The sequence below is a fragment of the Talpa europaea genome (assembly GCF_964194135.1).
Source record: "Talpa europaea genome assembly, chromosome: 15".
NCBI classification, from domain to species: Eukaryota; Metazoa; Chordata; class Mammalia; order Eulipotyphla; family Talpidae; genus Talpa; species Talpa europaea.
The window spans coordinates 10,267,605-10,280,507 of record NC_140083.1 but is presented as its reverse complement, the minus strand read 5'-3'; the positions used below and the strand labels follow the sequence as shown (position 1 = coordinate 10,280,507).

The window sequence follows — 12,903 nt, the reverse complement described above, 5'->3', positions numbered from 1 at the left end:
ACTGTCCACAAGCCGGGCGCCAGCTGCCAGAGCGCTCGTCTCCCCGGGCATTCTGCGATGGTCACTCTGTCCTTGGCTACAACGTCCCACTGGGCCCGAGACACTGTGAGGATTTTATGAGATTTCTTCGCTTTTGGCGTAAGCACTAGTACAAGCCTCCTAAATTCCACCGGAAAATTGGTGGCTAATCCAAACATTTCATAAAATTAGAACTCGTCGTGGGGCTGAAAGGAATTCATACTGTGCCGCCACTAGATAAATGCAAAATATTTGGTACAATTTTTTCCTTCATGAGCTGTTTTAAGAAGCGTTTTTTTTTCTGTCTAAAGGGGATGAGGGAGGTTTGTTTTTGTTTTCTTTTCTCTGTGGTTTGCAAAAAAGCATTACCTGATGAAAAATCAAGGCCTCTCTCCTGACTCCCTCATCCTCCACGAGCAGAGATAACAAATCTTTCCAAGCTCAGCAGCCCCTTGTCTTTGGAAAGATGTTCTTCCTGGAAACAGGCACTTCGACTCCTTCAATTTCTTCCTGGGCTTTAGCCCCAGAATGTTAATCTCCTGAGATGTCATTAACAAGAACGCTACTGCGATCCTTCATGCGGACCTGCACGCCTGTCACCCAGATTTATTTGCCGGGCACTGTGACAGGCAAAAGGGATCGTGTCTTCTAGTGAAGGAAGACAAAGGAATACTCAGTGACTGGCCTTTGGAAGCAATAGAGGGACAAGACATGAAGACACAAAGCAGAATCTGGAAGGGGCTGGAACGCAAGTGCCAAGAGAGCGAAAAACTCACGTCTCAGCAGCACTCTGACACTCGGGGCGCAGCTGCTGAATGAGCAGCAAATCTTAACACAAACTCTAGCCCAGAGCCCTCATCTTACAGATAAGTGAGTTTATGCCACAGAAGGGACACATCTTGCCCCAGGCCACAGCTCAAATTGAGGCTACAGGAGGGCTGGTCCCAGGTCTCCCGGATGACATTCCCACACTCGTAACAATCCGCAGCCATTCGACAGAATGTTCTTCTGTGTGCCTGGCCTGGGAGGGGCCCCGGGAGCACATAGATGCAAAAGACACAGAATAACTAGGATGGTGGAACTAAGTTACTCTCACCGCTAGCTTCACACACCTGCAGACAACGTCTATGAACTTTGAGTCTGGGTTCAATGGGTGTCCGCCATCCACAGCATGGGTGACAAACCAAGGCAGGAGGCCGAGGAAGCTTGTCCCCACAAGAGGCCAGGGAATCCAGTGGTTACCACCATCACCCTAAAGTCAGGCAGCCCAGCCATAAATCCTGGCTCGGTGACTTTGGGTAAATCAGTTGATGTCTCCGAGCCGCTGTCTCCCTCCTTTGCAAAATGAACACAATAATAATCCAGGCGCAGAGGAGAAAGCATGCAAAGCAGCCAGAGCAGGGTCCCGCAAACAGTAAAGGTTCCCTGCTATTACGGTCCTTAGGGAAAGGACTCCCCTTGACTCTGGACCTCCCCACACATGGAAGAAGGGGCACGGGTTCCACAGTGGAGATTTCCACTTAATTCCTGCAGGATGTCTGCTACCGGCTGCCTGCACGCCCACTCACATGCTTGCTGCCTCTCGGAGCATGCCAGCTGACTCTGCCTGGGAAGCAGCTCTCAGTTCACCACGAGCAAGATGCAAAGGGTGTTCCTCTCCGGGGTGAGTAGAGCACTGCCCGGTCTTTCCTTCAAACGTAGTCACGCACTGAACTCTGAGCTCACCAGACAGGCGTCGGCCTCTTCCCTTCCACTGCTGCTGCTGTTTGGGGAAAAGCTGCTTTTCCAACCTACTAAAAACCCTACAAGGTAATTATGTGGCATCAGGCACACTAAGAGTGTCTCAAAGTCGGCGGGCAACTCTTTTAATCCATAGGAAGAAAATCTAGGTTACATAATGGATGCAAAGAGGTGAAACTCTGAGAGACTGAAGCTCCCTCCCAGGAAAAATGTATTAAATGGACCAGTCTCCTTAAACAGACCTGTGCGGAGCAGTAAGTTTGGATCACAGAACAGTAAGTGTGGATCACAGACGGGGGACGTAGAAATGACAACATTGACATTCAAGAACCACGAGGAGGTTGAGCTCCTTGGGGTAAAGGTCAGACCTTGTTTCCTGTTGTCACTCTAGCTCCTGGCAGAGAAGGAGCTCAATAAATATCTGAAAAGATATTTTTAAACCCACTGCTGGGAGGCGGAGAAGGAGCACCTGGCACAAGAGAAAATGGCAGAGATTGTTCTACACCCTCTTGGGAAGCTTCCTAGAATAGTAGTTAAGAGTCCAGACAGACATGGGTTTCATTCCTGCCATCACCTCCAGGTTACAAACAGGTGTGGGCCTGGGGGGTGAAGCGGGCAGGTACAAAGACCTCCCCAACATGGGCTGACCCCATGCTGGGCCATTCTCCCCAGCCTCAACAAAGCTATCCCAAACAATCCGAAAGGGTTTTAAAAGCAAAGATATTCCCCTTCCCCCAACAAGAAGTCCTTCTGCCAAAACCAGGCAACAGGAAATGAAGCTTGCATTTCACCAGTTGCTTTCAGCGGACCCCAGGAGTCTCGTCCTGGGACTTTCCCAGGTGAGTCTTAGAGAGCATCTCAATGCCCAGGTGAAGAAAAGGGGCTCAGCACCAGGGCACCGGCTATGTACAACCCACCGTGCCAGGCTGCCTGAGTACCAAGACAACCACGACCCTCCTGCTGGAGCCCAGAGCGTTTCTTCTAAGGACAACACTGAACTCGGTGCGCAACTCAGTTACTCTAGCGGCCACTCCCATTTCACAGATGAAGAAACTGCATCCAGCAGCCCTCTCCAGGTTAGCAGGAGGCTGTGCTCCTCACTAGCGCATGCTTCCTTTGAGGTGCAGCACTAGACAGTCCACTTCCTCCCACCTTCATCCTGCAGAGACGTAATGCGCTTGTCTTGTGGCAACTAGGACAACACATGTGTGCTAAGCCCGATTCATACGGAAAAAATGACAGAGCTGGCAAGCATTCCTTCCAACCTGTAGCAGTGAGCTTCCTGGTGACTGCTGAGCCACAGAACCGCAGGAGCTTGACACAAGGGAGCGAGGGATCCCTGAGGATAATGGAGCAGCTCCCTTTTCCTCACTGAGAAATTCCCCTTGAGTCCAACAGGTCCGAGCTGCCCCCAGGCCACAGGAAGGCAAGTCCTGTCCCCAGCCAGGAAGGAGGGGCGCCTACCACAGCCTCCCCTTAACCTCAGCTGTCTCTCGATCTCTCTCAGAATAACTTAAACCGAGTAGAATTCTTGAGTTTAAAAGGCAAAGCACGATGGTATTTTTTCCAGACATACATTAACCTCACAGTCCAGCCAGTTTATACTTCTTAAAGTACTTGATTTACAACCCAGGGAGAAATGTTTTGAAAGTCTTGCGAATGCATTTTGCATCTAAAGCCTGCTTACTGGGCACAGAGACCACCAGGTTTTCTTAGGTGGAGCCTGGGGCCTGGGGTAGGCAGGAAAGTATGCAGGCAACCCAAGGAGACCCTGGAGATCGAAAAAACTGCTGGGAGCAGAGACAGAGACCAAGGGTGGAAAATGGACCCATTTCTCCTCATCTGCAGCCACCGTGCGGAGGAGACGAGCGGCACCTGGCAGTGCTGGGCTCTCCGCAGCTAGCAAGGGTGTCAGCAAGGACGACCAGGAAAAGGAAGAGGCCATACCCCCTGCACTCCAGAATCCCCCTTCTCAGCAGGGCTGGTGCATTCATGAAGCCGTTCATTCATACTTATGGGGCACCGGCTCTCTGCACCAGTCTGCAGGTCAGGACACAGGGTGAGTGAAACAGCCCCCCTGCTGCCCTTCTGAAGGGAAAGGAAGGAGAGGATGCATGCCGACAAGTCATCAGACCCACCGTCTATGTGCGCCAAAGGAAATGGACCAGGGCTCAGAGAGGAATAAGAAAATTAGAGTTGGCACACAGGTGGGAGCCTTGAAGGACGTGGCAAATTCAGAATTTCATCCCCACGGGAAGTTTCCAAGCAGCTAAAGCCATGACCCAAGCACACAGGGTAGTACTTCTCAGAAAGTAATAATACCAGTGCTGGTTTGCAGGAGCCTCCCATGCACCAGCCTCTGCCCTAGAAGCTTCCAGACAGACCTGCTTCTCAGGGCGATCCCACATGGTAGGCTATCAGGAGCAGCATTTTTCAGATGAAAAAACAGGAGCTCTGAGCAAACGCATGCCTTCCCCAGGGTCATCTAGCTGCCAGCGGCAGGACAGAAAATGAACCGCGTTGGTCTGATGCCACGCCGTGATTTCTTCCTCTACACTTGATCTATATACCGCCTTGCATTGTCTTGGATGTGTTCCTGATGTATCAATCCCATGCCCCAAAGAAATTCTAGGTATCTCAGTGCATGATTTATGGTATTCTCCTCTGCAATTCCTCCCAGCCCTGGGCACATCAGTCAGCGCTAGTTCAGTGCATCTGTTGATTGCTAGATTGAAAGGAAAAGGTATGCCCTCCCCACTTTCATCCCCATACCCCACCTCCAATGTGTCTTTATTTTGGGGAATCTTCATTCTCAGAGAATTCAGATTCATTCTCCTAAAGGGGGGCCTTTTACTCATTTAGATGGTGACTTTGAAACTAGCAATGATCCTGGATGCATTTAATGAGCACCTACTAGGTGCCAGGCACTGGGCTAAAGGCTCAGCTGCATCAAGTCATCTTATTGGAGCCTCTCAACAATCCAAAAAACAAAAACTGCTAAGATCTTAGCCCCAGATGAGGAAATGGAGGTTGAAAGAGCATCAGTGACTAGCCTGAGGTCACTCAGCCACTAAGGGTGGGAGGGAATGTGGGCCCAGGTGTTCTGGCCCCAGGGCACGCTCCTGTCCTTATGCCCTGGACACTGCTTCCTGCTTTCCACACAGATGAGCCTGAGATATTATGAACTAGCAGGTTGGAATTTCAGGCCCCTGACAATTAAGAGCTTCCACCCCGAGGCCCATTTCCCAGCCTCACTCTGAGCAAAAGTGGCTTTACTTATAGCCATGTAGTTGAGACATAATCCACCTATCGCACAATTTGCTCATGGCAAATACACAAGGCAGGTATTTTTTTTGCACAGACACAGAGTTTTGCAAGTAACATCACAATTTTAGAATATTGTCCTCTCCCCCTAAAAGAAATCCTACAGCCATGAGCAGCCATACCCCCTTTACTTCCAATCCACCCCCACACAGAACCCTTAGCCCAGTGCCTTCCAATCCACTGTGTCTCTATGGATTTGTCTTTGTTGGACATTGCATGGAAAGGGAATTGTGTAATACGCAGTCCTGAGTGACAGACTTCCTTCATTGAGCACAGTATTATCAAAGTTCGTCCATGGTGGCTTGAAGCAGACCAGAACTTCATTTTTTGTTGCTAAATAATATTCCATAAATATAATCAAGGGACAGGTCATAAAGGAAACAGACACACTTTATCCATCCAGCAGTTGGCAGACTGTGGATTGCGACCCCCTTGAAGCTCATGGGAATGGAGCTGCCATGGACACTGACATCCAGGCTTCTGTGCACACACCAGCTTACAGCTTTCTCCGGGGCAAGCCAGAGGTGGGACAGTCCAGGTCTGGGTTTAATGTGCACTGAAGAGCCTCACTGTGAAGTCAACATCTGGCTGCTCCTGGGCCGTTTCCAGGGAATTTTATCAGCCCAGCCAGACTCTGCTCACGGTGGGTCATCTGGCCGAGCCCCTCCCGTGCCGGGGCCTGGGATCTTCTCATTTCTGCACTGCACAGTGCCGTCTGGGCCGGCCCGATGATAAATGCATTCTGCTTTAAAGCAGATACTTCACAAATCATAACTTACAGATGCTCCAGGACTTTCATGTGGGGAAGACAAACGAGACTTATGCTGTCTGACTCCAGAGCCACTGAGTACAGGAAGCCAACAGGCCCTGGGTAGACAGCTCTCTCCCTAATGAGCGCGCGGGCAACTGCAACAGAAACGCGATTCCTGCAGGGAAGGAGAGGCAGCCCCCCCCACCCCCCCACCCCCCCCCCACCACCACCACCCTATGTAGACTTAGCTAAGACCCGCCTTTCATTTCCAGCCATTTTCTTCCAATCAGAAAGCTCCATGAAGTCAGGGGTGATGACCTGCAGCTCCAATGCCTCCTGAAATATTTCCTTGTTCAATGTATTCAGTATTCACTGCAGCTCCATACTACCAGTTTTTTTTGGAGAACCTACTAGGTGCTTGGCACTAAGCCAGGCGTTGACAAGAGGCATCTACAAGACGGTTAGACAAGACTCACCCGCAGACAAGATACCTTGACTCAACCCTTATCTCCAGCCGCCTCCCAGGAGGAAGTGAGAGCCCCACATCCTGGAGCAGTGTGGGTGCATTTCTGTCTGCAGGCGGGGAAGTGAACCAGCTGACCTCTCCAGCCCCTAGGAATTCTAGGGTCTGTGGCCACTCAAGGAACAAAGAACTCAGTGTGGGTCCAGGTAGAGCGCTCCCTGGCCCGATGCCTTGAAACATACTCGTGCACCAGAAAGTTTGCCAGAAGCAGACATATCTGCCCCACTTCCCGCCGACATGGTCCCGATCCTTATCTTCTCATACCTCAACTCTTGCGAAAACCACCAGGCCGGCCTTGCTGCTCCAAGCCAGCAACCCAGACAGATGGGCTCAGAGCCCCGCTGTGGTCAGAACTCCGCTCAACCCACCCAGAAAAAGGAATAATATGGTCAAGGTCTCTGCATTCACACTGCCTGGAATCCAAACCCTGGCTCTGATGCTGCCCATGACCTTGGCCAGGCCAAACAACCTGTGACTTAGTTTCTCAATCTGGAAAATGGAGTGGCAACAGGAATGTGACAAGGATTTAATCAGTTGAGACATACCTGGTATGTTTTAAGCACCTAAGAAGCATTAGCTGCTGCTGCTGCTGCTACTACTACTGTTATTACATTATTATTATTATCCCCATCCTACCTTAACAATTTGGCTCCCAATGCATCCCACGCAATCTGCCTGCCTATCCTAGAACCTGCCCTCGACCTGCAACACCCCATACTTCAGTCTTCCACAAAAGTCAAGGGTCATCTTCCACAGCACATGCCTTCCCTAACCCCACTGTGTTCCCTCCTGAACAGCAACAAGAAACCACCCAGGTGGAGAGTCACCCCCTGGCAGGTCTTCCAGCACCATGAGTGAGGACATCACCCAAATCCAGGGGTCATCAGCCCTGGATGCAACAGAAAGAAGGTCGCCAATTTCTCTAACAACAAGGTCTTTCCAAACAGATCAGCCCTGTCTGACACTACCTAGCTATATGATTCCGGGCAGCGGACTTCACCTCTCTAAGAACCACTTCCCCATCTTCAAATGGATCAAATTAGAGTGCCCACCTCTTCTCTGTAAAAGTCTGTGAAGCACTTAGCACATCATCACATGCCTCAAGGCCTCAAAAATATCAGCTGGCAGTCCTAATAGCAGCAGTGGTAATACAGGGGAAGAGCCTTCCCAGCCAGTCTAGAACTCAGTGTATCCAACCAACCCCCCGTGAGTTACCTTCCCACTGGAAACTCACCTGAAATGACAGCGTCCTGAATGGAAGAGGTCCACGGCCCAGCAACTGTTGGAGCGGTCTCATCTACCAACTGTAAGCAACATGGTCTACGTCCCAGCATTTAACATGCTGAGAAGCATATGGCTGATGGTAATAAATCTTTGTTGTGCTACAAAATTAGTTCAATATTTGTAAGTACATCTCATCTTCGCTACTAGACTATAAGCTCTTTTTTTTTTTTTTTTTTTTTTTGGTGGGACCCTCGCCGGCAGCCAGGGAACGAACCGGCGCTGCAGCCTCGCAGCTCAGCGCTCAACCGCTGCGCCACCAGGGGAGGCCCTAGACTATAAGCTCTTTAAGGGTGAGGATCATGTCTTGCTCTAGTAAAGATCTATTAAATGAGCAATGGAAAATATCCAGCCCTGATCCATGTTGCTTATATCTGGTTCAGTCACTGATCAGCTGTGGGACCACAGAAAATTCACTTAACCCTCCTGTGACTTGTTTATCCCACCCTGGGGATGAGAAGTCTGGATCACATGTTTGCTGGGGTCCCTGATGCCATGAAAATGGGTTTGGGGCTTAGCTGCAACATGGAACCTCAGCCCCATGCACTTGACAGACACACACGCCCTGGCTGGCAAGTCAGCTCTAATTTGCCTCCCTGGTCTGCAGTTTTCCAGCAACAGGCTGTGAATGACTTTGCGCCAGTCTTTAAAGTAGCCTTTTTCCTCTCCCTGGCTGAGGGAGGATGCCCTATCAGCCAAGCTAGAGCTCTGGAACCTGGGGACACCAAGGCACATGGGGGCACTCTGGCAAGGGTCCTGCCATCCCTGGGCCAGACCTCCCCCAGACACCTTGCTGCCTGCTTCAAGCCTCACCACATACTGCTCACGGGAAAACTGAGGTACAGAGGGAAGCAGAAGTTGGCCTTTGACAGTGAGATGGTCACATGACACCTCTCCCCAAAAAGTTGTTGTTTGTTTGTTTGTTTTTCTGACAATGTTTTGTCCAGCCTGAAGGTCCAGAGGGTTTGACTCAAAGAAAACATATGCTATGTTATGACATGGGGCTCATTCAACAGCCCTGCATCCAAACAAAAGTTGTGCAATGAACAAGGCCCAAACTCAAGGCTTTAGAAATGTGTTCAGATGCTATCAGAATCTGGCTGATTGTCTTGGCTTCATATGGGTGCCCTTCCTAATTAACCTGACCTTTGCTAATTAACCTGAAAGACAATTCTTTTCCTCACCTTTGTCTGAGCGATAAAGGCATCCTGCCTCTATGAGGGTCTTAAAATCCAAATGAAAAGCTACTTGAGATGAAAAGAAAATCTACTAAAAAGGGAAACTAAATTGGCCAATTTCCCCTTTTGAGCCTTTTTATAAACTAATTTATCCAATTCTCACAAGTCCGTGCCTTTGGTATTACAAGTAGCCCATTTTACAGATGAAGAAGCGAGGTTTCCAAAAGTTACATGACTTGCCCAAGGTCACAAAGCTAGGGGGTGGGGTAGGAGGGGTGGGGGGGTAGTTGGAGGAGCGAGGGGCGGGGTGGGGGGCAAGCAGTCTTTCAGGCTTCTGCGGGACCGTCCTATGGACAGACCTGTTTATCTCCAGAAGCTGCCACTTGGACTCCCGGTCTTGCAGATAAACTCAGGCAGTGGCCATGAGACCCCACCTGGAAGTGAAATGGGGACAACGCTGGGCCATGCAGAGGGCTGAAACCTGGCTGCAAGTAGAGTTCTTCAACTCTCCTCCAAACTGCCTTTCACAGATCACAGCAGATGCTTCTGGGTGGTGTTTGGTTTGACTCAGAAGCCTTCCAGACAGTCAACTAAAAGCTACAACATTCTCACTTTTAAACACTTGTCTGTCTCGAATGGAGGCCCCTGCTGACTTCACAGCCCCTCTTGCAACCTGACGCCCCCCCACCGCCTCCAGCTGCTCCCACTGGAAAGCAGCTCACAGCCAGGGCTCCATCTCTGGAGAGGTGCTCTGAAAGGCGTGGGCGCAAGCAAAAATAAAACAGTGCTTCAGAATTCACCCGAAGATCAAAAAGGCAGAATTGAGACAGTGCCCACTCCATCACCTTCCACTGCACCGCAAAAGCAACTTGTGGCTGTTTAAGGCATACTTGCAACTAGGAAAAAACTCCAAGTTCATGCTTTAGATGAAAATTTCTTGCTGCTTTTGACAGATTCTAAGTCACCAAGCACTGTTTGGGCAAGAGCAATTTGCTGAGCAATTGTATTTGTGTTTTATTTTCTGTCCAGCCCGGCAGAGGGAATTTTCCACCTGACAATTCCTGTTTTTCACTTAAGTTCTTAACCCATCTGGGAGCGGCGTGCTCAGCAGGGGGAGGATGCAGGCCAAGGATGGCTGCTCTTCACCAAACCTCAGTTTTCCTGTCTGAAGGTTTTCCACCAGATGATTTTGCTAACATTCTAAGCTTATTTATCAAGTAGCAAACAGTCCGGGGTTGCCAATTCCTGGGCCAGGATCTGCCACCAGATTTAAATCTTTACATAATTTTTGAGTAAAACAAGAGATTTAACTGAAATTAATAGCGCAATGGGAAACTGAACTGGGGTGGGTCGTAACAGCGCCAGGACTCAAGTCCTGAGCTAAGAAAAGAGCCTCTGCTGTTCTCAGCGCGCCCCTTAGTGGCCGTTCGACTCAATCCCGACGGAATGTTGAGCGTTTCTGCAAATAAAGGGAAAGACACAGACCGCAAGAGAAAGGCAGGCTCCAGGCTCCTGATGCAATCCCTTTCACTCTCACCTAATCTCCACGGAGAGGTGACAGACAGCCAGACCGATGGCTAACAGGATGCCCCAGTGCAGCTCCCTAAGGTGTCTGCCATAAGATAAAGTTTCATTCTTTCAAACAGTTGGCGCAGCTCCCCAGTATTTGGGTGTCTGAAGCCCCTTACAGATCCCAGACACACCCTTACCACTCAACCCTTCGCAGGCTCACATCCTCAACCTGCAGCTCCAACCACGTCTGTTTTTCATTATTCTGCTTCCCCACTTCCCAGCGCGATTCTTCAACAGCTACTAAGACAACACGAGCGAGGGGCTAAGCTTAGTTTTTGCTTATTCAACATCCAGCCTGGGGAATATCACCTCGGACAGAAAGCATGAATGGAGCGCACGCTTCTCAGCCTCTTCTTGCACCAACCTGAACGTGTGTTTTGCAAGGGATGTCTTTGCAACCATCTCCTCTTTGGATTTTTCAGCCTACAAAAATAGCATTTGCCCAGAGTATATTCTTAACTGCTTGCTTACCTACTGTTGCATTTGTTTATTACAGAGACAGCTTGTAACTACAAAGTACAATGTCCCAATGTCCTCTTAACCCCAACAGCATTTTTTTTTTTTATCTACAGGGGTAAAAAAAGCTGTATCTGCCCAAACAGTGAGACTTAGAAATAAGGGAATTATCTAGACAGCCTTATAGTCGGGAATTTAGGGGATGAGCTTACTAATTGATGCCCCATTTTTTTCCCCCACAGAACTGTCCCTGCACAGACACAAGAGAAAAAATAGCAACATCAACGTAACACTTCATGCAATTGTTCATTTTGCCTTTCCCTGTGGTCATTTGCTAAAGTTTACAAGCAACCCTGAGCCCCGAAACACCCCCCAAGAGTGCACACACAAGGAATCCCATAATGAGTTCCTGACTTTGGCCATCATCTATTAAAAATGCATCGGATATGCTTCAAATCAAAGAACATGTGAAGTTTCTGCCACACACCATACACAATCTTTCTGCAACAGTCACTTTGGACCCGACCCTCTGGCCATGAGCAGTGTGGATTTCAAGGGCGTGTTCTGCAGAAAGGAAAATGACAAGGAAGCAAGCTTGGGACCAGGCACCAAGGAGCTTCTTGGGCTGTGCTGTTGGTACCCGGACCCCGGCAGGATTTCAGCTGTCACCAGTAGGGCTGCCGGGCCAGACCCCTTAGGCAGTGGAGCAGTCCTGCAGGCTGAACTGAAATGCAACTGAGTCAGCTGCAACTCAGCCCCCTGTGTGGCGAGCAGCGCCCGGGGCATTTCAGTGCTCTCAGAAGCCAGCCCCAAGCTGTCACATCCCTCCGGTGTGCCTTCTCTCCAAAAAACAGACAGGAGTCCCCCTGGGGTGCAGTGACAGCAACCTGGGGAGGATGCAGAAGGAGAGTGGGGGTGGGGGGAGAATCGAGTCACCTCCAGGACACAGGACTTGGGAGACCTGCTCGAAGTTGAGGGTGTACGTGCGTTTGGAGCTGGAGAACCCAGGATATGGGGTGACTGCCTGCCGGAGAGGGAGACCCTGACGGTCCCAACGCTGCAAAGTGTTTGCAAATCATAAACACTACTTTGCTGCTGGGATAAAAACCCCCAAAATATGCGCAGACAGGATGTAACAAGTGTTTCAGAGGAGAGACACGCCTGAGTCACGGGGTGCTGGGGGGGAGAGTGAGGAGTCTGTCTAGGGGCTCTTGGCAAGCCCCTCGCCCACAAGAGCATCCCAGCGCGCCCAGGCGCCAGCCCCGGGGCGCTCGGTCCCCGGCCACAGGCGGCGCGCGCCCCCGGGGGCTTCCCCACTCACCACGCGGCCCGAAAACCTCTCGGTGGCCCTCTTGACTTTGCCGTAGGTGCCCTTCCCCAGGGTCTCCTGCAGCTCGTAGCGGTGCTTCAAGTTGTGCTTGTGGTGATGCCGCTTCACGCCGTGCGGCTTCCTGGGCTCCGGCGCGGCCGCCTCGGGGGCTGCGGTCGCCCCCACCACCGCCTCCGGGGGCGCGCCCGGCGCCCCCAGCCCCAGGTCGCGGGCGTCCCCCGCCGCGGGCGCAGCGGTCCCCTCCATGTCCGGACGCGGCGCGAGCTGGGCTGGGGCGCGCAGGAGCCGGCGCGGCGCTCGGGGCGTCTGGGTCCCCGCCGAGGGCAGCCGGGGGCGCTCAGGGTCGCCCCCGCAGCATCGGGGAGGCGGCCCGCTCCGGCCGGGCTGCGGCTGGTCGCTGGCGGCGCCGGGGACTGCACCTCTGCGCCCCGGGCGCACGGTCCGCGCACCGCCCCCCGGCCGCGGCGAGCTGCGGAGCGTCGGGCGCGGCGCGGCGGTGGCCAGGGAGGCGGCGGAGCTCGCAGGAGGGAGGGGAGAGGGGTGGCTCCCGGCGCAGGAGGGGGAGTGTTATGTGGGGCGCCGCGCCCCCCGACCCCTCCCCCGGAGGCCGCGCCGGCCGGGCGGGGGGGGCGCGCTCCCCGGCCGCGCGGAGGGGGCGCGGAGGCGGGTCCCGCGCGCCCCCTCCCCGCCGCCCCCGGCCCCCCGGGCCCCGAGCGGGAGGGGGATGGGT

General features: G+C 52.1%; 1 protein-coding gene across 1 annotated transcript in view; it reads right to left on the bottom strand.

Annotated features, from left to right (window-relative positions):
• Nucleotides 1–12,419, bottom strand: part of NUAK1 (NUAK family kinase 1) — a gene marked incomplete at both ends in the record, with an annotated part of 64,073 nt that extends 51,654 nt beyond the window's left edge. The window contains one exon of the mRNA XM_084255341.1: nucleotides 12,165–12,419. Coding sequence (XP_084111467.1) covers nucleotides 12,165–12,419 — 255 coding nt within the window. The remainder of the gene's footprint in view (nucleotides 1–12,164) is intronic.
• Between the last annotated feature and the right edge of the window lie 484 nt (nucleotides 12,420–12,903).